This window comes from Puma concolor, chromosome D1 (genome assembly GCF_028749965.1).
Source record: "Puma concolor isolate L17-30 chromosome D1, mPumCon1.1.hap2, whole genome shotgun sequence".
NCBI lineage: Eukaryota > Metazoa > Chordata > Mammalia > Carnivora > Felidae > Puma > Puma concolor.
Window position 1 is genome coordinate 94,895,583 of NC_141676.1, and position 25,865 is coordinate 94,921,447.

General features: G+C 53.3%; 1 protein-coding gene across 6 annotated transcripts; it reads right to left on the reverse strand.

Moving 5' to 3' along the window:
• Positions 1-1,197: 1,197 nt before the first annotated feature.
• On the reverse strand, positions 1,198-22,299 carry ROBO3 (roundabout guidance receptor 3). 6 transcript variants are annotated; one of them, XM_086678789.1, is made up of 28 exons: positions 16,805-17,247; positions 13,334-13,660; positions 12,839-12,996; positions 12,240-12,360; positions 12,005-12,143; positions 11,577-11,704; positions 11,177-11,301; positions 9,797-9,968; positions 9,272-9,480; positions 8,974-9,055; positions 8,502-8,667; positions 8,145-8,311; positions 7,563-7,684; positions 7,147-7,372; positions 6,816-6,937; positions 6,393-6,564; positions 6,048-6,233; positions 5,250-5,273; positions 5,126-5,168; positions 4,779-4,921; positions 4,267-4,461; positions 3,967-4,105; positions 3,598-3,810; positions 3,060-3,211; positions 2,824-2,931; positions 2,437-2,604; positions 1,755-1,945; positions 1,198-1,448 (listed from the first exon to the last, which is right to left on the reverse strand). In XM_086678789.1, exons 1-28 carry the CDS (start codon positions 16,962-16,964, stop codon positions 1,437-1,439), a joined length of 4,170 nt encoding a protein of 1,389 aa, XP_086534915.1. In that variant the 5' UTR covers positions 16,965-17,247; the 3' UTR covers positions 1,198-1,436. The 6 variants fall into 6 exon arrangements, with proteins under 6 accessions (XP_086534915.1, XP_086534912.1, XP_086534914.1 ...); XM_086678786.1 differs by having other exon boundaries at positions 2,764-2,931; positions 5,126-5,273; positions 8,502-8,685; positions 11,177-11,355; positions 16,805-17,250; XM_086678788.1 differs by having other exon boundaries at positions 6,048-6,564; positions 16,805-17,249.
• Between the last annotated feature and the right edge of the window lie 3,566 nt (positions 22,300-25,865).

Consider the following 25,865-nt stretch of genomic DNA (forward strand, 5'->3'; position numbering starts at 1 on the left):
AGGACATCTTTAGGGAGGGCTGATCAGGAAGCAGGCCCTGGAAGGGGGTGATAATCCCCCCCCACCCCGAAACCAAGGCAGCTCTACCTGGAGGCCACTCTGAACTCAGAGGCTGCGTGAGGCCGGGCCTGGGGGACACGGTGCTGCCTGAACTACCTTAAACCGGCCAGTCTGGTCTGGAATGTCATAATCTCAGGATGAGAAATCAGTGCTCCGGATACATATCCGTTCCTCTCTATTTGCTTTTCCTTTTTTGGATTTTGTTTTTCTTTTAGTTTCCTGGTAAAATTCCTTTTGAAAACATTCCAACCCTGTTTGCCAGACCAAAGGAGAAAAAGGGATTTGTGCACACTTAGGTCAAAGTGGCAGGAGAGGTCAGAGGCCTGGGCTTGGGGTGGGGGTGGGGAGTAGTGGCCATCCCCTGAGAGCCCAGAGCAGTTCCTGAGCCTGGGGGTGAAAAAATGAGAAGGAAACAAACCACAGAAAACCAGTGAGTGGCATGGGCTGTGGGTGGGGGAGCAATGGTCACTATGGCATTCGGGGCCAATATTTTAAAAAATCCTGTGTCAGCCAAACCCATCACATTGGGGTCTCGCCTGGCCAGGAGGTATCTGTTTGCACACATTCAGGGTCAGGGAGCCTGACAAAAGCCTGTTTTCCCTTCTTGGCTGGGGTTTCCCCCATCAACTCCTTTCTATTATTTTTTCAATTTTTTTTTAATGTTTATTTATTTTTGAGAGAGTGACAGACAGAGTGTGAGTGGGGGAGGGGCAGATAGAGAGGGAGACACAGAATCTGAAGCGGGCTTCAGGCTTTAAGCTATCAGCACAGAGCCTGATGCAGGACTCGAACCCACGAACCATGAGATCATGACCTGACCCAAAGTTGGACGCCTAACCGACTGAGCCACCAAGGTGCCCCAATTCCTTTTTTTGTATTATTATTGTTAGGGGCATATTTCTCCCTAGAGAGGAGATAGACCACAGAGGAGGGCGCCAAGGGAGAGCCTGGCTTAGTTATCTGAAGGTGGGACAAGTTTCAGCTCCTTCAGGAGGCAGGCCAGGCCAGCATCTCTTAGCCCCTGTCCTCAGCTGGTGCTTTTGACAGAAGAGTTTCAAGCGAGTGCCTTGATCTACACTGTCTCGCAGTCTTTCTTCCCCATGCCCCGCATGAAACCAGACAAGCAGGGCCCAGAGCTCTGAACAGACTCTTTTTATTTGTCCCTTTTACACATGAGTTTCAGGTAGAAAGAGGTGGAAAGTTTCAGGTAGGAAGAGCTGGCTCTCTGGCTTTTAAGCATCATTGCTGGGAGGGAAGAGGGCCCCCCCTGCTCCTCTCTGCTCACACCCATTTACCAGGGGGAGGGGCTCCCATCCAAGGCTCCCGGCCCAGGGACAAGCCCTTCCCCGTGGAACTCCTGATATCCTCATCCAGGGTCATTTTGGTTCCTAGAGAGAGAAAGAGGCTAGTTTGCAAGGCCCTAGGCCCTGGCAAACAGGCTATAGGGGGGGACGTGCCTCTTTTCTCCTCAGCCCTCCTCCTGAACCCACTCTCCTCTGGGGAGCCCAGGCTCCTCCACATATCACCTTGTCCTCACCCTTTGTCACCTGTTCTCCAGGATCCCTCCCTTCCCCCTCACCCACTGGGTCCCCTCCTTTTTGACACTTGCTCAGAAAGCCCTTCTCTCCTTTCCTGTTTCCAATCATCCCTTGGCTCGCCCCTCCTCGTCTTCTCATCTCCCATAGTTTGCCTACCCCAGCCCCCACCTCTCCGCGTTTCCGTCCTGGTCTTTGGCTCCGGCTCCGGCTCCGGCTCCGTCCAGGGCCCCGGGAGCCTCGGGAGCTGCTGGAGCCTCTGGAGGAGTTGCTGCCAGCTGTGGAACAGGTGCTGGTGCCCTGGCCCCGGGACAGGAAGCTGGGTCGGCTGTAAGGGAGCCAGGCCTCTTCTGCAGCACAAGAGAGAAGGGCCACCAGGCCCCGGGCAGAGAGCAGAAGGTCACTGTTTGCCCACTGTGCCACCTTGACTGCAATCCCAGATCTGGAAGGAGGGTGGAGGGCAGGCATAGGGCCCAGGCCCTTCTGGGGGCTGAGGAGACACAGAACACCCAGCACATGGCCTTGACGTAGCACCTGCTCAGACACCCAGAGGGAGCTCCCGGGCAGAGGGAGCCTTGGGAAAGGAGGGACAGAACACGGAGCCCCACTCTTGCCTCTTCTGGGCTTCAGTCCTGGGAAACTATACAACTTGGCAACTTCTGGGGATCTTTCCCAGAGAGAGCTACAGAGACATGTGTAGGATTTGATCAAGTGCATGAACCCCGCTGAAGACGAGGGGTGAGCTGGGTGAACATTAGTCCTTCATGGCTGTACTACACTAGCCGCCAGTCCCACCTTCTTGGGTAGGGATGACCTTCTGGCCTTTCCTGGCCCTCCTTACCATCCAGGTGGGGACCCCGCTGGGCCCCCAAGGGCCCGGCCTGCACCATTCTCCTCTCTCCACTGCGTTCCCGTTCCCGTTCCAAGGAGGACATGCTGCCTGCTGCCCTCAGCCCTACGGCCCAGCTTGCCTCTTCCTCTGGTGGCGGCAAGGGCGGCGGGGGCAAGTCTGGGGAGAGACCTGTTTTCAGCAGAGTCTCCCGCTCCTCCTGATACCAGTCTTCCTCCCACTCCTACTCCCTGGCACCAGGAGGCTGCGACTGAACAGCCCAAGATTTGGGTGCACCTGCTTCCTCCTCCAGCACCACCCCCCCCAAGCAGAGCTCACCCTTGGTTTCCTGCCTGTTCCCCCTCCTTTCACCATCTCTCAGGCCCCTGGCACCCTCACCCCCAGGACTGTGCTCCCGTCGGTAGGGAACAGCCTTGGGTTTCCGGATTCGGGCACGGGGCGCTTGAAGTGGAGGAGTCATCTCCCCAGGGACCTGCCGGGTTCTCCCTGTAGCATTAGGGGACAGGAAGAGCAGGTGAGACAGAGGATCAGGAAACAGGCTTGAGGATGAAGAAGAAAGAAGCTTCCGAAGGGTATGGAGAAGTAGGAGCAGGTTAAGGCTTCTGCAGACTCACCTGGGGCACTGCTGGCTGTACTCGGGACAGGGCTGGGGCTGAGGTGATAGGAGGCTGTGGGTCCAGCACCCAGGCCAGCAGGCCTCCCTTCATGGCTACTCAGAGTGGGCTGGGATACACTGAGAGGGGAACTTGGACCAAGGGGCACCCTCCTGCAATGACATGAGGCCTCAGCATTTGTTCACGTGACAAACGCTAAGTGCCTACCATGTGCTAGACACTCAGACGAATAAGGCACAGCCTGCCCCCAACAAGGCTCCCCAGCTAGTGAAGTATGAGGAAAGCCATGTCTTTGAAATGCCCGAGAAGCTTGCAGAACCAGTCCAATGGAGAAACAGTCTGAAGGGAGTGAGAGACCTTGTCAGCCTCCACGTTCCTTCCCAAATCACACTTCCACTGTGACATGGCCATGAGACCTCTGCGTCCCAGATTCATCCATCCATCCATCCATCCATCCATTCATCTATCCATCCAGTCCTCCACTCCATAGATATGTACCCAGGGCCTATAATCTGCAAGGCATCATATACCTCCCTACCTGGGCATCTGGTGGAGATGGGGGATGTCAGTGGGGGGCTGGGGAGGGTCAGGAGGTGAGGGGGTAAGAGTGGCGGTGGACTGCTGTCCATAGGAAGATGTGGGAGAGGGGGCTTCCCCTTGGGACGGAGGGACCAAGCACCCTCCACTGGAGCTGGGCTCTGCCAGGTGGCTCCTCTCAGGCATTGGTGGACACCACTCTTCTGGCTCTGAGCTGGGGGCAAACAGGGGTGACTGAGTAGCTTCCATACCTTCCCCTTGGCCTTCCAGTCGCCCTCTTCCCTTCCTCTCCCAGCACCTCTGCCCTCCCCCTGCAGGAGGCCCTGCAGTCCCATCTGTATAGGGCATCCGCAGCAGGGCACATCCTTACCCGCCCTCCAGCTCCTCCTCAGGCCCCTCGAGGCAGCTCAGTTCACAGGAAGGGGGAGGTGGTGGCAGGGCTTCTGGCCAGTTGAGAGAGGGCATCTGCACAGGTTTTCCCAGAAGCTTTGCTTTGCCTCCCCTGGCTCCTGAGGAGGGTAGGATGGGGACACACCAAGATAGGAGGCAGATGAGAATGTCAGAAGAAAGTGCTGGGCTAGGTCCCAGAGGGGAACGGTAGAGGATATTCTTTGGGGATCCTCTGCTCAGAGCTAAAAGGGGGGGGGGGTATTTGGAACCACAGTCATACCACTGTTACCCTGGCTCCATTCTGGAGGAGCGTACTGGCTCCAGGTGCCTGGATCCCCTGAGGGATTTGGGGGGAATCCCCCGTGGAAGGTCTGCAGCTCCTCCCCAGCTGGGTCAATGGTGCTGTAGACAGGACCCTCAGTCTGGGCGGCAGGACCCCGGGCCGTCTGAGCCAGGTACAGGGAGATTCCTGCTTCTGAGGAGGAGAAAGAGGGAGGCCAGGGGGGGAGGCAAGGGGCAGGGGGCAGAGACAGAAAAATAGCGGACAACAGGAGAATGGAGGGCAAAAGGAGATCCCACCGGACCAACTTCTCCCCCTTCCCAAACCTTACTTCCAAACCGGGGTGAAGGTTAGGCATGACAGAGGCTCCCCCAACTCATATCCTCCCCAAGGACTGACCAACCTCAGGAAGACTGGCAATCCTCGGCTCCCTTCAGTTTGCCCCAGTAGGTTGAGAGGAGAGAAGGGTGTTGGGGGCCAGGTGTGCCCCTGAGAGAATTAGAACTCCTCACCATTGTAATATCTGTCATCTGGGTCAGGATTGCTGGGGCAGCAGCTTCCCCTGGGCTCCGGGGCTGAGGGGCTTCGAGATGATGGGTGGGGCCACGAGTCTGCTAGCCATGGGTAGGGGGCGGGGCCAAGGCCCATGGGTGGCCTGAGGGAAAGCACGTGAACGCTGGGGACTGAGAGCGGGAACAGGCCAGCGAATGTAAGAGTAACCAGGAGTCCTAGGGCAGTGATGGAGAATTTGGGGGTGACAGGTGGTAGGCAGCGTGGGGAGGCACTGAGGCCTGGGGAGGAAGGAGAATAGTCTCTTGATGGAGGGGATTATCCTTGAGAGATGAATTAAGAGGATTACCTGGAACTGGCTCCAGAGAGGCCCTCTGAGTGTGGGAAGGACACTGGGGAAGATGAGGGGGACACTGAGTGAGAGAAGGGCCCGTACTTGGGGTCTGAACCCCACTGGAGCAGAGACATCTTACCTGCAGGTGTGTAGGCAAAGGAAGCTTCCGAAAAGGAATCCATGGGAGAAAGAGGAGGGTAAATGGAGAAAGGGTCAGAAATACTCACATTCTTGTCCCCTTCTTGGCCCCGGTCCCAATTCCACCACTCAACCTGTACCCTGGACCAATTTCATCAGAATTTCTAGGAGTGGGACTCAAGCATCAGTATTTTTCTAAAGTTCCCAAGTGATTCTTATGTGTAGCCAAGATGGAGGGGGGGGGGGACCTGATCTCAGAGACCTCTGAATCTCTCCAGACACGCCCCTTATGGGGGAGTAGCAGAAATCAAGTCGCCCCTCTCAGCGGGCCCCACCTTTCCACCCAGATCCCGCCCCACAATTTAACGTCCAGGGTCCTGGCCACCCACCTGCTGCTAGGCCCCGCCTTTCAGGAAGTGAGTTTTCCCCCTCTCCAGAATTGCCCCTTCTATACAGAGACGGATGGCAAAGCCCGCTGTCTTATCGAGGCATCTCAGGGGGAAATTTTACCCCTGTCCCCAGATTCAGGTACGGGCCCCGCCGTTCCCCCAGTCCCGTCGGCTCCCTGCCCCATCTTTGCCTACCCCGCCCCTCTGCAAGGGGCTGAGCTGTGGTGCGACCCCTTCCTTCTGACTCCCCCGCCCCCCCACTCACCGAGCCGTGAGCTCCTCCCGTCCTGCTCTCGGTTCCGCCCGCCTCCCTCCCTCCAGGCTCCGCCCACTCCAAGGCCCTCCTCTCGGTCTTCCCAAAGCCCAAGTGCGCCCCTCGGCCCGCGCAGGCCCCCCCAGGTCCCGCTCACCCGTGTAGTGACTGAGCTCCTTGCGCTGCCTCCGGCGCCGGTAGAGGACGCCGCAGAGCCCGAGGAGCAGCGCCCCGCACGCGGCGCCGCTGCCCGCGAGGAAGGCAGGCTCCCGCAGCACCCTCGCCAGCCGCTCCGCCAGCCCCGGGCCCACCTCAAGCCCAGGCTCCAATCCCGGCGGGGAAGCTGTAGGGGTCAGAGAGGTGAGGGGACTAGGGGCCTGGAAACCCGGGAGCGAGGAAGGGGTCATCCCTGACCCCGCAGGCACGGTTACACTAGGACCCCACTTCAGTTCCCCAGCGCGCCCACCCCCACCCCCACTCCCACTCCCACCCCCGGACTCACGCAGTTGCACTGACACCGGGGCACTGGCCACGCCCACGCCCACGCTGGTGGCCGCCGCGACCTGGGTCCGGTAGAGAACACCGGGCAGCAGTCCCCGGAGCACCGCGGAGCGTGCCCAGCCTGCCGCAGACCGGTTGAGGTGGAAGCGACTCTCATTGCCCAGGCACCATATCTGGGGAGAGGAGACCCGGGTTCAGAGAGTCTGAAATGGGATCCTGGCCTCACGTGGAAACTTGAAGCTCTGAATGGTAGACGGGGCTTAGCCAGGCATCGTTCAGCCTGGAGGGATACTCTTGAAACCTCTCTCCTTTCCCCCAACCTCATCTCCAACCCCAAAGCCAGTCCTGGGTTTCCTCCTCCCTAATCCTAGCCCCTAGGTCCTCCCTCTCCCTCCCCTCCCCAGTCCCTTCTCAAACCCTGTACCTGGTATTCCTTGATGATCCCATTTTGCTGGGAAGGGAGTGGAGGTTCCCAGGACACTGTGACACTGCTGTTGCCTTCACCCCCCAGGGCTACTGTCACTCCCTGGGGGGGACCACTGGGGGCTGGGCCAGGGTAGAGCATGGTGAGAAAGACACAGTCATGCCAGCTACCCTTCCTGCCCCAACCTGCCCCCTCCCAGGTTGACATCTTAGGGAAGGAAGGTATCTTTTCTTTCCACAACTCCCCTTGCTCTCCCCCTGCAAACCTTTATCCTCCCCCACTCCCTCTTTCCTGTTGTCTATTCGTCAGCTCTGTGCACCACCTCCCTTACCCTCCTCAGGAATGCTCCTGGTCATGAAGGGACTTTCGGGCCCCAGCCCCTCTTGGCCTTGGGCTTGCACCTTGATCTGAATTTGGGTCCCTGGGGGGAGTCCACTTAGCACAGTACTTTGCTGGCTTGGGGACTGTAGGTCCAGTACTGTCCAGTGTCCCCCATCAGGGCCTGCTACCTTCCAAGACACTCGGAAACCTTGCACCAGCTGGACTGGGCCATCTACCTACAGGAGACAGGACAAAGCATACCAGAAGGAGAAGTAAGGACCACACAAGTCCTCCAGGTCCTGTCCCTCCTCCACTTACCTGTCTTTCCCAGCCACTCACTTCCCACTTTCCCGTACCCATTGTTGGAGATCTCTACCACCCCCATCATCGTCCCTGCCCTTAACCTCGTCCCCATGCCACACTCACAGTCCAGGACACCTGCAAGGTCCGGGGCCCAAGGACTATGGGCTCCTGCATACGCACGGCCACTTCAGCCAGTCCCCTCTGGCCTCTCCATGGGTCCTCCACTGGCCTGGATGGGTTGCTGTCTATTGACCAAAAAGCCCACTCAGCAAGGGCCACCAAGGATAGAGTCAGACTGAAAGTGTGCTGTACCGACTGTATCCTCAGTCCTCCAGAGCACACCCCAGCCTCAGGAGGGGGCTGGTCAGGGGAATAGCTTCCAGAGGTGGGCCTGTGTGTCCAGCGAATGTGAATCTAGTTTCTGCATAACCACATATGCAGCCTTTAAAGACCTCAGTTCCTCATCTCTAACATGAAGATGAACTCTCCAGTGTCCCTTCCAGTCCTCATAAGCTACGTTGTCTGTGGGTAATCCCCTCTTCTCTTGTCCCTAGATGAGAGGGAGGCCTGACCTACTCCAGGCTGGGCCACAGTAGAGACATGACACAGCAGAAGAGAGGGGCTGTGCTCCCGTGGTTTGGGGGGAGGCGTGCTCTGCAGCATTTCATGTCATAGCCTTGAGCCAGGGACTCTGGCCCTACTCACCCTGGGTGCGGACAGGCTCAGAGACGGGGCTGGGCTCACTGAGGCCCCAGGCTCCCACAGCTCGTACCAGGAACAGATAGATGGTGTTGGGCTGCAGACCGCTGACAGTGTGTGTCTCCAGCTGCACGCCATCTGCCACTGTCCGCCACGTGTTGCCAGCTGCTTGGCTGCAACAGGAATGGGGTGACAGACTTGTCTGAGCCTGGGGACCCCTCATCCATTCTCTGTGGCCCCCTACTATCTCCTTGCCCCGGGAGAGGGAACTGGCAAAACTCTCCCCACCATAGCAAAGACCCTAAGGACATAAGATTCCCTTCTTCCAACTTTCCAGGTTTGCTTTCAACATTTTCTCCATACCTGAAGGCCTCTATCACGTAAGAGGTGACTGTGGCCCCCGCCTGCGGGTTGGGCTTCCAGGTCAGGGTAATGCTGTTCTTGGTGATCTCAGTGACCAGTGGCTGAGAGGGAGGCCCTGGAGGGGTACTGGGCTCCGTAGGGGGCTCTGATGAAACTCCCCAGTCCTCTGCAGTGAGGCGATAATCTTTCAGTAGAAGGGTGGGAAAGGGACGGCACCTGCGTCACCAGCCTCCTTCCCAGAGAAGCTCTGGGGCTGTGGCATTGGTAATGGTGGAGACGGGGACGTGGTTACTGAACTGACCCCTCCTCACATCTGCCTCCCAAGGGCATCACTTGTGTCAAGCTCCTCCTCACCACCATGGCCGTGGCATTTGGAAGATAAATCAGTTCTGGGGCTCAGGGAGGTACTGAGTACCTTCGAAGCAGGTTTGGATGAAGGTGCTGGCAAAGCAAGGGGACAAACAAAACTCACCCCGCCTCCTAAGCCAGCTACTCCATGTGGCCTCCCCTGTGGAACTCTTGGCCACACAGCTGTAGAAACCCATGTCCATCTCCTGCGGGAGAGGGTAGAGGACTGGCAAACAGAGTGTATCAAGGTAGGGCAAGGGGGTGGCGGTGGGTATACAGAAGGGTGGTGAGGGCATTGTACACTTTAGGCAGTCTAAGCAGAGGAGTAGAAATGGAGTTAGTCCCAGAGGGTACTTCCGAGATTTGGGCATGTGGACTGTGTGGCCATTCTCGGTTACTCAGGGCCCAGGGGTGAGACTCACCTGCACCCTGGCGATGTACAGGGTACCGTTGGCCATTAGATTGAGTTGCACGTCGTCCCCCTGCAGCCACTGCCCGTCCTTCTTCCACTGGATGCTAGGTTGAGGGTTCCCAGTCACTCTGCATGGCAGCCACACAGAGGAGCCAAGTGCCAGCGTCTGATTGGCTGGTCCCTGGAGGATGATGGGAGGCAGCCCGTCCAAGGAGGAGGCTGAGAGAGGAAGAACTTGGGCACCTCAGGAGAGGATCCTGGGTTCAGGAAACCAGACCCTTGTCCTCCTTCTCTGCTCCTTCAGCCCTCCTTCCCCTGGAGATTGGAAGGGTTTCGATAACCATCTGTAGTCTCTGCCTGGAACCAGCCATCTATTACTGGCTTCTGTAGCTGATTTCCTAACTTCAAGGCCATGTCTCAGGAACACGCCCCTCCCCTTGCAGACATATGATACAGAACCCAAGAAAAACAGATGTCCTTAAGCCATGATTTCCTTCCAGGCCATGGGGCCAGGCCTCTCTCCATGAGCACTTACCTGCTTTTACCTCCAACAGGGCCTTGGCCAGGATGCTGCCGGCCACACTAACAGCCTGACACACATAGTAGCCAGCGTCCCCACTCTGCACATCAGTAATGTTGAGCTGGCCTCTGGGAGAGACTGAGAAGCGCCCCTTGGGCTGAAGTGGCTGACTGGGGAAAAGCAGGACCTGTGGACAAAGCAAGGAACCGAGATAAGGAATGAACAGGCAGCTGGCAGAGAGATCCCCATTCCCATCAACCCCCGAATTCAGAGAATCCCTAAGGTTCTAGTTCATACTGTCCCCAGCCAGTTATATGACCTTGGGCAAAATAGTTAGATTGACTCACAAAAATGTGGAAATTTTATGAGATGATATTGGGGTGCACTTCCTAGCTTTGTGATTACTAGTTGGGAAACTCTGAGCAACATATTTAACCTTCCTGAGCCCCAGTTTCCACAAAGTTGATAGTCATGAGGATAGTCATGAGGATTAAATGATTAAACATATGAAAATCTTTTAATGCATTGTGTGATAATTGTCAAAAACTTTCCCCTTCTTTCTGGCTTTAGCATTTTACGTTACCTAGATACATGGAAGGTAGGGAAGGTGGTTGGGTCACAGGTAAATGGCACCAGGCTGATCCCCTGATGGATACCTACTCCCACCCTCTACTACCACCAGCATTTTTATTCATTTAAAATACAGCAATCCCAGATGCTAGAGAAGATATTGGAAAATTGTGGCTGTGGATTTGAAATGAGGTAGTGGGAGAGCTGGTTTTCCAGGGAGGTGGAGTTAGGCAGACTTATTTTATTATACTGACCCTGCTTCCTAGGAGCAAAATGCCCACCTTTCACCTAGTGGGCGGGACTGGTGTTGTAACTTCAGTTAATATTCCTTCCTGTTGTGCAATCAGCAATTTGTTTGCGAAGACTGGAGAGGGGTGCCTGTGAGCTCCCCCTGGTGGAAGTCCCTTGTAAAATGATGAGCAAGTAATGCTGTTGGCTGAGCAGCTTTGGTACAGTACACACTTTCCAGAGCAGCATATTAAAGCCCAGACCCCAGGTGTCTGGGAGAGGAGGCATCCAAGTGGATGTGCTACATCCTCAGGGCAGCCTTGCCTAAAATAGAAGGATTCTCCAAGGAATTACCATACAGGACTATTTCCTTTCACCTAAACATATTATCAGGTTTTTTTTTTTTTTTAAGTGTTCGGTATGTTAGCTAGCCCTTTTATATTCATTATCTTATTTGACCCACCCAAATAACCTGCAAGGGTTTCTGGGAGGACCAAAGGTAAAACAGAGAGAAGTGTGCAGAGAATACAGAAGCGGGGAGGCTAAGACCCAGAGGAGAAGATTGTGGGAAGGCCCACCATGCAGCTGGCCACCTACTTGACTTCCCTCCTTCTGCCAGAAGATGGCAGGTGGGGGGTTTCCTTTGGTCTCGCATTGGAAAGCCACGCTCTCTCCAGGAGCTGCCATCTGGTCCTGGGGCTGGGTGACCAGCTGGGGAGGGACTGGGAAGGGGGAGGGGATAAAGGAACAGGGAGTCAGGGTACTCAGAAGGGAGACTGAGGGAACAGGAGAGAGAAGCCCAAGCTTGGCTTAAGTAAGAGCAGATATCCATCTGTTGTTCAAGCCTGTTCAGCTCTCTCCTTCTAGAAGTGTTAAGGGATGCCCCACCACCACCATATCTCCCATTCTGTCCTTTGTCCCTCATTCTCCTCTTCATCCCATCCTCCCTGGTCCCTCATTTCATCCCTGCTTCTGACAGTCCCAGGCCGGCCCTCACCGTGAACACTGAGGGAGCCAGATGCTTCGGCACGGCCCACGCTGTTCTCAGCCACACAGGTGTACGTCCCCTCATCGTCCGCACTCACACGCCCGATCCAAAGGCTGTGGTCACTCCGGATCTCATACCTGCTCCACTCCCCACCCCCAGAATGGGTTGGCCACAGCTAGAGACCCCTTCTCTCTCCCCCAGACAGACACCAGGATCAGGGTACGTAAAGACAAGGTAGGCCTCAACGGGGACAGAGGCTGGTACCCATGGACCCATAAAAGGAGCTGGGGACTGGAGAGGGGAGGGGCCACAGGCTCCAGGGTAACAGATTTCTCTGAGCTGTCGAGCGAGAGGGTGTCTGCCTGTCCCTTTTCTAGGGCAGGGTGTGCTCTTGAGTGGTTGGGTCTCCTTACAGGCAGGAGGAGGGGGCTTCTCACCTGCCTGTGGGTAGTTCCCCATCTTCCTTGCGCCATCTTAGACGAGGTGGCGGATCTCCTTGCACCTCACATGGGAAATCCACGGGGGCATCTGCCAGGACCACCTGATTCACAGGTCTACGCAGGAATGAGGGTCGCTCTATGGATCGGGAAGGAGTGAATCATCAAGGGATCTGCACAGCTTCTTACTGCCCAGGCTGCACACCCGCATAATCCCCAAACTCCCTGTGCCTACCCAGGACCACAAGTTCGGCTGCCCCACTCTCCCGTTCTCCTGCCATGTTGGAGGCCACACACACATACATCCCTGCATCACTCTTGAGTGTATGTGACATCATCAGCTTCCCTCCACGAATCTGCAGAGTAATAATGGTAACTTTGGTCTTTTGTAACCATCAAAGTATATTTATCTATTTGATCCTCCTAGTAAACTAATGAAAACCTGTAAAGTTGACTCACTTATCAGATAAGGAATCCTTAAGTGATTTACCCAAGGTGGGGCTCAGGTCTGTGTTTGTTCCCACAGCCCAAACCACCTCCCACAAGTCCCTGGGGCATCTTGCTCCCCACCTAATTCATACCAGTTTCTTCCTATCCATCCTTAACTTATCCCTTACTTAATAGCTGCCTCTCAGCCTCTGGTCAGCTGATACCCTGACCTTAAATCTCCTGCCTTATCACATCTAAGACATTATTCCTCGCCCCTCCAAGACCCTGAGATTCACTGCTTCCTCCTTTGAGACATACCCAACCCCCTAACCTGTGGCTCCACCTCTCATGATGGCTCTGGCCCTGGCCCTTAGTCAGATCCCTAGCCAGGGCACGCCTCCTCACCGTGATCCTTCCCTCCTCCTCCTTGAGTCTTGCACTGTCCTTCTTCCAAGACACGGAAGGCTCCGGGTGGCCACGGGGGGGCACGCATTCCATTACCGCTGGCTCCCCCACTGCCACCACCACATTCCCAGGAGACTGCCGGAAATCATCACGGAGGACTGTAAAGAGAGACAGACAGACAAGGACAGAGACAGAGACAAAGAGACAGTGAGAATGAATGACCAGGGGAATAAACAGGAGTAACTGGGTTAAGACACAAGGCAATTGTTTTGGGGAGGGCTGTATCACCGCAGACGGGAACTCTTGCCCAGGGGCCAAAATACCAGGGCCACTTCCTCCCTCCGGTCAAGGCATGGATGTTAGAGACCAAAGGTCACGGTTTCCAAAGAAGATGTTGAAGGAGCTGAGATCGGGCTGGTTCTGGATCGGATTATCTGGTACCCTCCCGCCTCCCCTAGGCTGGGGAAGCAATCAGCGGACAGTGCGGACTCTCACCTGCCACTTCTAGCGAGGCATTTCTACTAGCCGCTGCCCCCAGGTAGTTGCGCGCCACGCAAGTGTAGACACCTTCGTCGGGCCGCGCGCGGCGCCCGTGAACGATGCGCGGGAAGAAGAGTGCCCCGCTGGGCAGCAGCAGGCGGTGCGCGCGCGGGTCCTCGCGCGCAGTGGCCACTCGCGCCCCATTCTTGTACCACTCGATGTTGGGCCTGGGCCGGCCCTCCGCGCGACAGGGCAGAGTGGCCGGCTCGCCTCTGGAGACCAACAGATCAGGCGGCTGCTCCACTATGCGCGGCATCGCGTCCTCCGGCTCGACCCTTGACGCTAAGAGTAGGGGTGTTGGCACAGAGCATTTAGACCGGGAAATTAGGGGAGAGATTGAGGCTCCAGAGAGAAAAATAACCACTCCTGCCCACCCTGCCCACCCTTTCTCTGTAAGGTCCATTGTCTCCTCTGGGAAGGCACTCCCACGTTCTTGGGCTGGTGAGGACACACGTTACAAACAGGCAGATCGGTAGAGGAATCAGGACACCAACTCCTAGGCTGGCTTTCTAGGCTGCCCAAAGACAGACACTAGCCTTCTCTCTGGCCAAGTTTGAGTGACAGCCCACTGTTATTCAGTCTCCCACCCTCACTGGTTTTCAGATTGTCCTTGCCCCTGAAGACCTGCACCAGAGCTAACACTTGTTTCTTGGCCCTCTGCATGGCCGCGGGTCATAAAAATGGAGAATGGGGACAAGCCTGGAGTCCCTCCCTTAGGAAAGGTAAGAGGAGACTGATCCGACTAGAGACTGGACTAGAAGGGGTTCTTAACCTGGAGCCCATGAATGGACATGGAGCCCTTTTTCTTCTTTTTCATTTCTTAAAAAAAAAATTTTTTTTATTAAGTAAACTCAATGCCCAACATGGGGCTCCAACTCACAACCTTGAGATCAAGAGTCACCTGCTCTCCCAACTGAGCCAGCCAGGTCCCCCTCTTACTGACACCCCAGACAATCATGCTTGGAAAAACCTGTAGAGTCACAGGACTTGAGTGAAAATGGTAGTGAAAATGTTAGTAGTGGCTCCTTTTCTAGAGGTGCAAAGTTTTCAACAGATTATTCTACAGGTTGATCGACGGATAGAGGCTAAGAACCACTGGGAAGGGGATTCCTCTCCTTCCTGTCCCATCAGATCCATTCACCTGGATGTTCTGCTCCTGCCTCTCACTTGGCCTACAGACTTCTGCTGGCTTCATCCTCTGCACTTGCCTTGGGATCCAGGATCCTGGAACCCGTTAGGCTCAGACACTTCCAGCTTCTTCTGAAGTGGATTCCTAACCCATGGCGGCCAGTAGGCGCCGCTGCTGCCTCGCGTGATTTGGTGTCCTCCGATAACCAGGGACTATCCCCGCTTCTGTTCTCTACCTTACCCTTCCCCGCCCGCGCCCCTCCCACTCTGTTCCAAAATCCGCAGGGACCTCCCTGTAGCTTCACGCTTCGTGTGGGATCGGGTTTCATTTCCCCACCCCTACCCTGAGAAGTTCTTATGGAGACTAGGCCGGAAGGAGGTTGCCCCATGCTGGTACTGTCCCGGGGAGAATTTATTTAGCTGCTAGGACCAGATTAGTGTCTCTCCTACTTAGGGAAGGGAGTAATTTTTCTCCGGTTGCTTCCTTCCAAATGGAGATCTCTGCTTCTCGGTCGTCTCTTCCCCTGCACCTCGTCCCCGTCCGGTTTAGACAGACCTCCATCCTGAGCGACACTAGAGTGGTGAAGAGCTCAGGGGTCGTCCTGGAACCAAGTAGGGCTGGGATCTCAGATTTGACACTTCCTGACTGCAAGAACTTGGGCAAATTATTGAATTTGTTTGAGTCTCAGTTTATTTATTTTAAATATGGGAGTAGTGACAGGGTTGTCTTCAGATCATAATATATGTAAAGCAATTGAGGGAAGGCTCAATATATATGTCAATTCTGTGATGACTTGAGGGCTCTCCCTCCCTGGCCTACCTTAGCTTATCTTGGCTACTATAGTCTATACCTGACTCAGATTCTAACAGGCCCCAATATTCCTTGTTCCCCTTCACAAATCATTAGAGTGTACTGGAAATAGGTTTGTTATTGCTAAGCTTTATGTTGCTTCTCTGACCCCTGGGGTCTTTTCATCTTTTCTGAATTTGTTTCCTCACTTGCAAAATGTGGCCATCAACGCCTTCCCTACAAACCTCCTTACATTTTCCAGCTTGAATGAGGCAGTGTATGGTGGAACCTACACCCTAAGAGCGCTGGGGGAACGGAGGTGTGTCTGGGGCGTCTGTGAGAAGGGCTCTCTCTGTGCCTACCCTCCTGGGAATCTACAGCGGGTCAGGAATTTGGAGACCTCCTGCTCATTTCCGACTTTCTTCGTCCCTGCTCCTTCGTGTACATACCACACCCTTCTGGTCGGCCCTTTCCCCCTAATTCCTGTAGACACAGCTGCAGGCGCCCTTTCCCTGGAATTTCTTCCCTGTCATTCCCGGTCTCAGGAGAGGCTCAGACAGCAGCTAATGAATAGCTAATGATCATGCTAATAGCGCTCTGGGGCTCCTCCCCCAGCACCTGGAGTACCCCAGACACAAACACATGCACATTGTCTAGGTCTCCTTTACCGTCATCTTCGAGTTTCCAGGACCGTGCTGCCCCTAGATTCGAGTGGGTGGATGTCAAGGGATGGGGACTGGGGAGGAACCACGGGGGAAATCACCCGCAAAGAGGTCCGGGAAAGCGGGGGATTCCCGACACCGCTCGCAGGGGGCGCGATCGGGCCTCTCCCCAAGACTCCGGGAGATCAACTCTGGCCGCCTCCCCGCCGCGCTAGGGGCGAGCGCGCTGTCTAGTCATTTATTAATCACCGTAATTAGCGGTAACGACCTCGCCGCCGGCGCAGCCAGCCCGCCGCAGTTCCGCGGGGTGGGCCGGGGTGAGTTCCACCTCTGAGGGGCAAACTTCTGAGTTTCCCTAACACGGTCTCAGCGTCTGTCGCCCTCTGTAGTAAACACACCCAACATTTTAGCTTCCTCACCCTAATCCTAAGTGAGCTCTTGGAAAACTTAGGGTCCCGAAGGAAAACTTGCTACCTGGGTGAGTCACTAAGTGGCGCGGCTTGGCCACCGCGTTCCTTCCTCTGCCCTCCCTGCAGTGGGTCCCAGCCACTCTAAGCTCCGTAGTTGCCACGGTTCTCACTTGGGGCGGCAGTGGCGGTCGGTGGGGCAGGTGGAGAGCAACGGACTTAGCAGCCATCTCCTCCCAAGCCCTCGATCTTCCGTCGATACCTCCACTCGGGTGCTAGAAGCTCCAAATTATCCCCTGGTCCCCAATCCGGAGGAGGCGCTAGGAGGCGCCGCTTGGTCCCAGTTATTGGGACAGGAGCTCTTTGACCTCCCCTTCCACGACACCCTCCCACCTTACACCATCCCTTGATCTGAGGTCCCCATGGAGCAAGGTCTTACCGTTGAAAGAGGGATCGCCGGGGGGCAGCAGGCTGTGGTTGAGCGCCGCTACCGAGGAGTTGAAGCCGAAGAGCAGGTCACTGGAGTTGGAAATGTCCCCCGCCAGGGAGTCCGCGAACAAGTTCATCTGCAGCAGTGTTTTGAGCAGGTAGCGCAGCATGGCGCGACCCAACTGGGACCGGGGCGGGGGGCTCGGGGCCCAGCCCCTGGGTCTGAGACCCGCGGGCCGGGAGCCGAAAGCCCCTCCACAGCCTCTGCGCACTGCCCCAGCCACGGTGCCGCTCTCCTGCCGGCGCGCCTGGGTACGGTGCGTGCCTCCGCGTGCCCTCCTCCTTCCCTCGTCCTTCTCTCCACCCCCCAGTGCCGGGGTCCCCCGGGAGCTGGGCGGGCGGAAAGCAGGTGCCACGCCGATCACGGCGTAATTAAGGGATTAATCCGCCTCCTTCCACCCTCCCATCCCCACCCGGATGGCCACTAGCAGGGCCAGAGACTAGAGTTGCGTAGCGCGCGAGTTGGAGTCCCCGCCCCGCGCCCCGCGTCCTGGGTCGGGTTCTGGACACCGCAGGAGAGTTTCCCTCCTTTCTCAAAGCAGCCAAGATGAGGGGCGAGGCTCTGTCGGACTCTGCCCTTATGACTGACTTTAAAACAAGAATCCCATCTCTCTTTTAACGGCCCTTAGGCAAAAGAGCAAGAACACTCCCCTGGCTGTCAAAGCCCTGGCTTTCATTTCCTCCCAAGTCCGGGGTCTTAGCGGCGCAGTGCTGGAGGCTGGGGTGGTTTGGAGCGGAAGTTGGGAGTGGGTGGGGAATAACTGCATGGCACGTCCACCCCTTTACCCCGCGGCCGCCCGTTTGGCAGCCGAGAGGCCAGGGGACAAGGTTCCGAGTCTTGAACCGGAGTCCTGCTTCAGACGCTCTAATCTACTAGTTCTTGCAGGAGGCTAAGAACAAGGATAAAACCGGAGGGGGGGCGGAGCCCCAGGTTCCCAGGCATTTAACAGCTATATGCATACCTCTGGCATCGATTTGCATACTTTTGCATTACTGTGCTCTGACATTGTCTATTAAATTGTTTTACCTTCTTGAGGAGACTGAATGAATCAGATAGTCCAGGACGAAGACAAAGAGAGCAACATTGTTTCTGTAAAGGCAAGTTCAAGAAAAGAGGAGGGGTTGATGCAAAACTCGTGCACATCCTGATAACGGTCTTTCCCACGGGGAGCTGTGGGGAGAAACCATGATCCCCTCTCCTCCGTCCGGACTGCTTCTGAATTTTCTGCAGTTCTTTTTACCTGAAGATCTAGTCCCCCACCGCCCACCCACCCGTCCACTCGCGCGTGTACACACACACTCGCTCACTTTCCTAGGCTGGAGATAGCATTGGGGTGTCAAGGGAAGAGAGACCGGCGGCTTCCGATCTGGGGTAAGGTCGTGTTGATGGCTGAGTGGTGGAGTTCTAGCTCAGTCATCAGTTTCTGTATGATGAGATCACCTTAGTGGGGTCGCTGCTTCTGACCTGGGAGGGGCTAGGTTAACAGGTCGAGATCCAGAGAGGCGTCTGCTATACGGTCGTAGAGCTCCACAGTAAGCACACTCAAGAGTTGGAGTATTCGGGCAGGCAGCGCTCCAGTGAACCAGAGACTTTGTCAAAGGCTTGTCCCAAAACTCCACCCTCAATCCACACGCTGGCCCCTGTGGCCTCAAACTAACAAAGTAACAGGTGTTTAGGTATCTTCCTACCCTCTCAGAGTCAGCTTTGCCCTGAATTTAGCAAAGCCGGAAGCAAAGGTGCTGGGGGTGGTGGGGGTGGTGGGGGTGGTGGGGGTTGGGGCGCGGAGACAGAATTGTGGGAGGCAGCGCCCTGGGAGCTGTTCTTTCAGCACCTCCTCTGCCCGTGCTGAACTTGGGGTCTGGCGCCCCACAAATGGCTTAAATCCGAGCAGACCATGAGGCTGAAATGAGTTGGGGTAGATGAGAGAGGGGGTGGCGACACATTCTCTCTAAAGCACCAGGATACTAAAAGATGGGATATGACGCCTGCCCCTTACCCCAGGGCCAGGCTGCATTCAGGTAAGATAGAATCTAAGGGATAGGTTTCCCTCACCAGAAATCAACCCGTTCAGGAATGACCAGCCCAGAAATGCGTTCCGATCCCATATATGCCAATTAGAAGACACCATCGCTCTGGACTTCAATTTCCTCATCTGTTAAGGAGAAATTGTACTACTTTCTCTGCTCTGATGCTTCAGATTTCTGGCTGGGGGCCCTCTGCTCTGCCTCCTGCTGACTGGGGTCACCCAGGTTCCATCACACCAGGGCTAAGGCAGGACAGAAATCCTGGGTCCTGGCACCTGGCCCTGCTGTGGGGCGTGGAGGGTTGCAGCAGACAGGAAACTGCATCCTGCCATGTGGCTCCTGCCCCATCCTAATCCCCTGATTTGCTCCCTGTCGGCCTCTCAGCAAACACAGCGCCTGCCAGCGTCTAGGGGCTTGTCACCCTGTTAGCGGATTTGTTCCCAGAGACGGCGCAGTTAATTGGCCCTTTATGTGGGGATCAGGGCGTATTTGCTCAGGGTTCCCTGAGCGGAGGCTGCAATTCAGCCCATGGGCGAGGCTGCTTCCTAATCCCTGTCATCCTGATTTGGAGGTTTGACAAATAGTGGGGCCACTCTCCTTTCCGGGACCCTTCTGGCCTGAATCTCCCATTCCTCTTCTACATCTCACCCCTTCTTGGTACATCCTTTTTCCTATCCACACCTTTCTTCTTGTTTCTCTCTGTTCTTTCCTTCCTTTGTACTTCTCTGTATCTCCAGAATTCTCTCCCATTAAACCAACTTAGACCTAATGACAAAAAGTAGGTGAATACTCAACTGGGGATATACTGGAGAACAAATACCTCCCAAGTCTAAGTTCCCTCCCCCTGCCCAAGTGTTCCTAGAACCCTAGAACCCAGAGAAAAGACAGAGAAGGTCCAGCAGGGTTCACACCTTCCAGTCCTGCAGCCCACTCTTTCCCTTCCTTTCTTTACTTAAAGTCAAAGGGGCAGCATGAAAACTGGCCCTGCACCTTTTCAAGTAAACTTTTCTCTGGGCTATTTCCAGAGGCCATTATAGAAGGAGTTTGCCTCCTATTTGTCTCCTCACTGGCCGCCCCTCTCCTCCCGCAAAATACTAAACTCTGGCTTCTACCTCTTACATAGAGAGAGTAAGTAACTCTACCTCCATTTCCTGACTTGTAGACTGTAGGTGCTTGTGTAGCATCTAAAACACTATGTGTGCATTGCAATCACAGGGCCCTTGTGTAGGGATCCATTCAATTCATTTGTAAGTTTCCACCTTAGGCTGAAAAAAGAATCAGAGTCGAGTTCTGGGCCCATCCCTTCTACTGTGTCAGGAGACTACTTCTTTTCCAGAGACTTATCAGTAATAGAGTCTGCACTTTATTTTTTTTTTTAATGTTTATTCATTTTTGAGAGGGGGGAGGGGCAGAGAGAGAGGGAGACAGAGGATCCAAAGCAGTCTCTGTGCTGACAGCAGAGAGCCCAATGTGGGGCTGAGACTCACGAACCCTGAGATCATGACCTGAGCTGAAGTCAGATGCTGAACTGACTGAGCCACCCAGGTGCCCTTAGAGTCTGCACTTTAAAAGGAAGTGTAAGGTAAGGAAGAGAAAAGGAAGTTTGGAAGTTAGCAGACAGAAGAGAGAGTAGCAGCAGGCAGGGAGGTTGGGGAAAGTTAAGCCTATGGAGAAAGAAGTTTGTTCTGATAGCGTTATGGTATCTAGGGGGAGTGTGTGTGTGTGTGTGTGTGTGTTGAGGGAGAGAGTAGTTACCCCAGGCCAGCTTGCTTGGCCTAGGGCCAGCACATAGGCCAGAGAATGTGGCTGGGAATTTTCAGTGACCGAGCTGGGGGCTGTATAGGAGGCTTCTTGGTGGTCCAAAGCCTGCATGCCAGCTGGTAGTAGATGAAGCTGCTGGCATGTAATTGCCCAGGAGGGCAGTCTGAGGACAAACCTCCCCCCAATCCACACGGATTACTGCCACTGTCTGTCTCCCCAGTACGTTCGCATGTGCACACACACCCACCCACACACCCACACATACATATCGCCCAGTCCATTTACATCCCCCTAGAGCCTGCAGCTCCTCTCCTCCATTACTCTCTCTGCCTGGACCTCTTCCCAGAGCACTGGTACACATTGAGCATATGTGTGTGTTTTGGGGAGGGGCAAGGAACTAACATCTGTCCTCCACCCCTACTAGGCTATGCCTGCGAATGGCCCAGCAGGGTCGCTGGCTTCAGAGTGAGGATGCCAGGGGGCAGTGACCCAGCCAGCAGGGGCCAGAGGGCCAAACAGGAGGGGGGATCAGAGAGCAAAGAGCAGACACCCGGCTGGAAAGCAGACAGCAGGAGCCTGCCCCCGGCAGGAGCCAGAGTTTGTTGGCTCGACCCCTGTAGCTGCTGAGATAATAAGCCAGGGCCCCCTGCCCAAGGGTACCCTTTCCCCCCAGGGCTCCAGTGGAGGAGCATGCAGGGAGACACTTTGCAACACACTCCAGCAAGTCTGGAAATCTGGAGGCAACTGGGCAGAAATATCCACACCTCAGTCCAAACGGAAAAACAATGACTGAGGGAGAAAGAGCTTTCTCAGTTCCTTTTATAAAACTTGGTATGGAGCAAGCACTCCGTAAATACTGGTTTAGTGATTACATCTGATTAACGCCTAGTCCTCACAACTGCGCCCTCAGAGCCCACTAGCCTTCTCTGCCTGGCTGCCTCCACCCTACTCCCCTTCTTATATTATTTCTGAGGCCTGTTGTTACAAAGTACCACAAACTAGTGGCCTCACACAGCAGAAATTTATTCTCTCACAGTTCTGGAGGCTAGAAGTCTGAAGCCAGTGGGTCAGCAGGGCTATGCCCTGTCTGAAGGCTTTAGGGGGAATCCTTCCTTGCCTCTTCCAGCCTCTGGTGGGTGCTGGCAGTCCTTGGCTTTTACAGCATCACTCCAATCCCTGCTTCCATTTTCATATGGCATTCTTCCATGAGTGTGTGTGTGTGTGTGTGTGTGTGTGTGTGTGTGTGTGTGTGTTATAAGGACAGCAGTCATTGGATTAGAGCCCACATCAGTACAGCATGACCTCCTCTTAATTATCTCTCCAAAGATCCTAATTCCAAATAAGCTCACATTCTGAAGTTCTGGGTGGATATCAATTTGGGAGGATATCATTCAACACAATGTGCCTTCTTTTCCTGTTTTTCTTTCCCCCTTTCCCCCTCTACTGTTCCTGATGCTCTCCTAGGGGCCCTATTTTGCTAGTTTTAAAAATAGTTTTGTTATTATAGGTATGATACATAGTGCACATGCAAAAATACCCAAGCAGAATAAGAGAGTATCAGATGGATGGTCAAAGTCCCCAGCACTCTTACGTCGTTCTTCATCCTATAGACCCATTTGCCTGGGGTAGCTACTGAAGGTTTCTTGTGTATCTTTCCAGACTTCTAAAAAGCATATATATCTCTATCTTTTTTAAAGCACAATTATCATCATACTATTTGTACTGTTTCACAGCTTGCTATTTTAAACTTATCAATATTTTTAGGGCATTGTTTCATGTCAGTATATGTGTCTCCATCTTTTTTACTTCAATGACTGCCTAATATTCCATCGTATGATTTATCATTCAATTGTAATCAGTCCCCTATTTATGGAAATTTGGATGGTTTCTTCTTTTTATAAATAAGAAAATTGACAAATAAACATACATGTATCTTTTCACGCATGCATATCTGTAGGGTAAATTCTCAGAAGTGAAGTTGTGGGGGCAAATAATAGCTAATGTTTATCGAGTGATTCTATTCCTTCAACCACCCAGCAGATGTTCACCAGGCACCTACTATGCGCCAGATGTTTGGATGTGGGGGCTACCAGTGTGAGAAAGATAAGACAAGAAATCTGGCCTGAGCATTTTGAAAGCATATTCTTGTGCAATTTTCGCAGGAAATTAATGAGGTAGGTACTGTTCTCTCAAATTTTCAGATTAGGAAACTGGGCCTAAGAAAGGATAGTACGTAATTTTACTTAAGTAAACTGCCCAAAGTCACTCAGGAAAGCTTTTCAGCAGAGGAATAACGTAATCTGGCTTATTTTTTTTTTAATTTTTTATAATGTTTTATTTATTTTTGAGACAGAGAGAGACAGAGCATGAACGGGGGAGGGTCAGAGAGAGAGGGAGACACAGAATCTGAAGCAGGCTCCAGGCTCTGAGCTGTCAGCACAGAGCCCGACGTGGGGCTCGAACTCACGGACCGTGAGATCGTGACCTGAGCTGAAGTCGGATGCTTAACCGACTGAGCCACCCAGGCGCCCCAAATCTGGCTTATTTTAAACAGGATTTCTCTGGCTACTATGGTAGGAATACACTGAAGATGGGCAAAGGTAGAGAAGGGAAAACAAAACAGTCAGAACGCTTTTGCAATAACACAGTCAAGTGATGATGGTGATTAGGACCAGTCGTGATGAACAATAGCCAGATTCTGGATGTATTTTGAAATTAGAGCTGGCAAGATTTTACTGAGGTTGGGGAAACTCAGATTCAATGCATAATCTCAGGAAATTTCTCAGGAAATCTCAGGAAACCTAATTTCCTGTTAAGTTTGAGATGCGTGTTCGAAATCTTGGTGGTGTCATCACATGGGCAGTTGGATGGATGACCTAGTCTGGAAGTTCAGAGGAACAGTCTAGGCTAGGGATATGAATTTGAGAGTCCTCATCATACAAATAGTATATGAAGCCACAGAACAAGATGAGATCATTAGAGGAGGTAGAAAAAAAATGGACAAGTCCAAGGACTGGGCCTTTGGGTACTCTAACATTTAGAATTTAGGGAGTTGAGGATGAAGTGAAAAGAAAACTAAAAAGAGACCAGAGACCTAAGAAGGAATCTGGGAGAATGTGATGTCCTGGAACGCAAGTTAAGAAAGGGGAACCCAGGGGTGCCTGGGTGGTTCAGTCGGTTAAGCGTCTGACTTCGGCTCAGGTCATGATCTCACAGTCCGTGAGTTCAAGCTCCACGTCGGGCTCTGTGCTGACAGCTTGGAGCCTGCAGCCTGCTTCAGATTCTGTGTCTCCCTCTCTCTGCCCCTCCCCTGCTCATGCTCTGTCTCTCTCTCTGTCTTAAAAATAAATAAAAACATTTAAAAATTAAAAAAAAAAAGAAAGAAAGAAAGAGGAACCCAGGGGACGGAGGAGGGATCAACACTAAGTGGGGTAAGATCAATTAGGATGGAGACAAAGATTAACCACTGGATTTAGTAACGTGGATGCCACTGTTGGCCATGTGAAAAGCAGTTTTGGTGGGTTGGTGGAGACAAAATCTAATTGGAGTGGATTCAAGAGTAAATGCAAGGAAAGAAATTAGTTTTGCTGAAATGAGAAGATTCATATGGAGATGGCTGGAAAAAAGTGGGATAAGAAATATCTTTATAAAGATATAAATTTGACTGAAATTACCTAACAGGGAAAGGAAATCCATGATGTAAAGAGGGAGAGTTCCTGGAGCAATGTCCTCAAATAGGAGAGAGGATGAAGTCTAGTCCATAAGTAAACAGGTTCAAGTAGTTAGTAACATCGTTCATCCACAGTAACAAAGGGTAGGGTGTGTGGACACATACAAATAGGTAGTAAGGTGTGGTTGGAGCCAGTGGGAGCTCTCTTCTGATGGTTTCTCAATTGTCCATGAAATGGGAAGCAAAGTTATCAGCTAAGAATGAAGGAAGATAGGGAAAGAGGTGTGGACAGTTTGAGGAGAGATGAGAGTGTATGAGAGTTGTATGGGAAAGCAGAAGACTTAACGACTGAGGAAATACAATATAATTGCTAGACAGCAGTAGAGGACTGCTTGAGGTTAGTAATCATGAATTAAAAGCGACACAACTGGGGTGCCTGGGTGGCGCAGTCGGTTAAGCGTCTGACTACAGCCAGGTCACGATCTCGCAGTCCGTGAGTTCGAGCCCCGCGTCAGGCTCTGGGCTGATGGCTCGGAGCCTGGAGCCTGTTTCCGATTCTGTGTCTCCCTCTCTCTCTGCCCCTCCCCTGTTCATGCTCTGTCTCTCTCTGTCCCAAAAATAAATAAAAAAACGTTGAAAAAAAATTTTTAAAAAGTGAGACAACTGTGCATGATTTTGTTTTTTTTGTTTTTTTTGTTTTTACAGATCCATTCAGGTGCTTGGGTGCAGGTACAGAAGAGGTAGAGAGTTGGATTTGACCAAATTTGTGTGTTAGCCAAACAAGCTTATAGAAGTGAGAGTCATGGGGGAAGTTGAGAATGTATGCAAGAAACCAATCATGATGATTGATGATGGGAATTTATGCTAAGGAGAAAGGAAAATAGAGGGGTGCCTGGGTGGCTCAGTCAGTTGAGGGTCTGACTCTTGATATCAGCTCAGGTCATGATCCCAGGGTCATGGGATCAAGTCCTGAATCAAGGCCCCATGCTGAGTTTGGAGCCTGCTTAAGATTCTCTCTCTCTCTTCTCTCTCTCTCTCTCTCTCTCTCTCTCTCTCCTCCTGCCCTTCTTCCCTGCTTGCACGTGTGTGCACACTCTCTCCCTAAAATAAAATTTTAAAAAAGTGAAGTAGAGCCATGAGTTGATAAACCAAAAAAGTGATAGTGAAAAGGAGTTGAAATCAATGGGAAAAATTGATCAAAGGATTATGTTGATGGGGTCTAAGGTTTGTGGGAATTGGAATATCAGAAGTGAACAGGAAAAAATAGGAGATGCTGATTAAAAATGAGAATGCTTGAAATTAAGATTATGGCTAATTAAGATTATTCGTTTATTGGTTATGACAAGGTCCACCAGGGTATGACCACAGGAATTAATGGCTAGGGTAGAGCAGACAACGAGATTGTGGTAGGAGAGATCAAGAGACTGAGCTGCAAAGGTACTGGATGGATCATCTAAGTGGCTATTAAAACCATCAAGAGGGCGCCTGGGTGGCTCAGTCGGTTAAGCGGCCGACTTCGGCTCAGGTCATGAGCTCGCGGTCCGTGGGCTCGAGC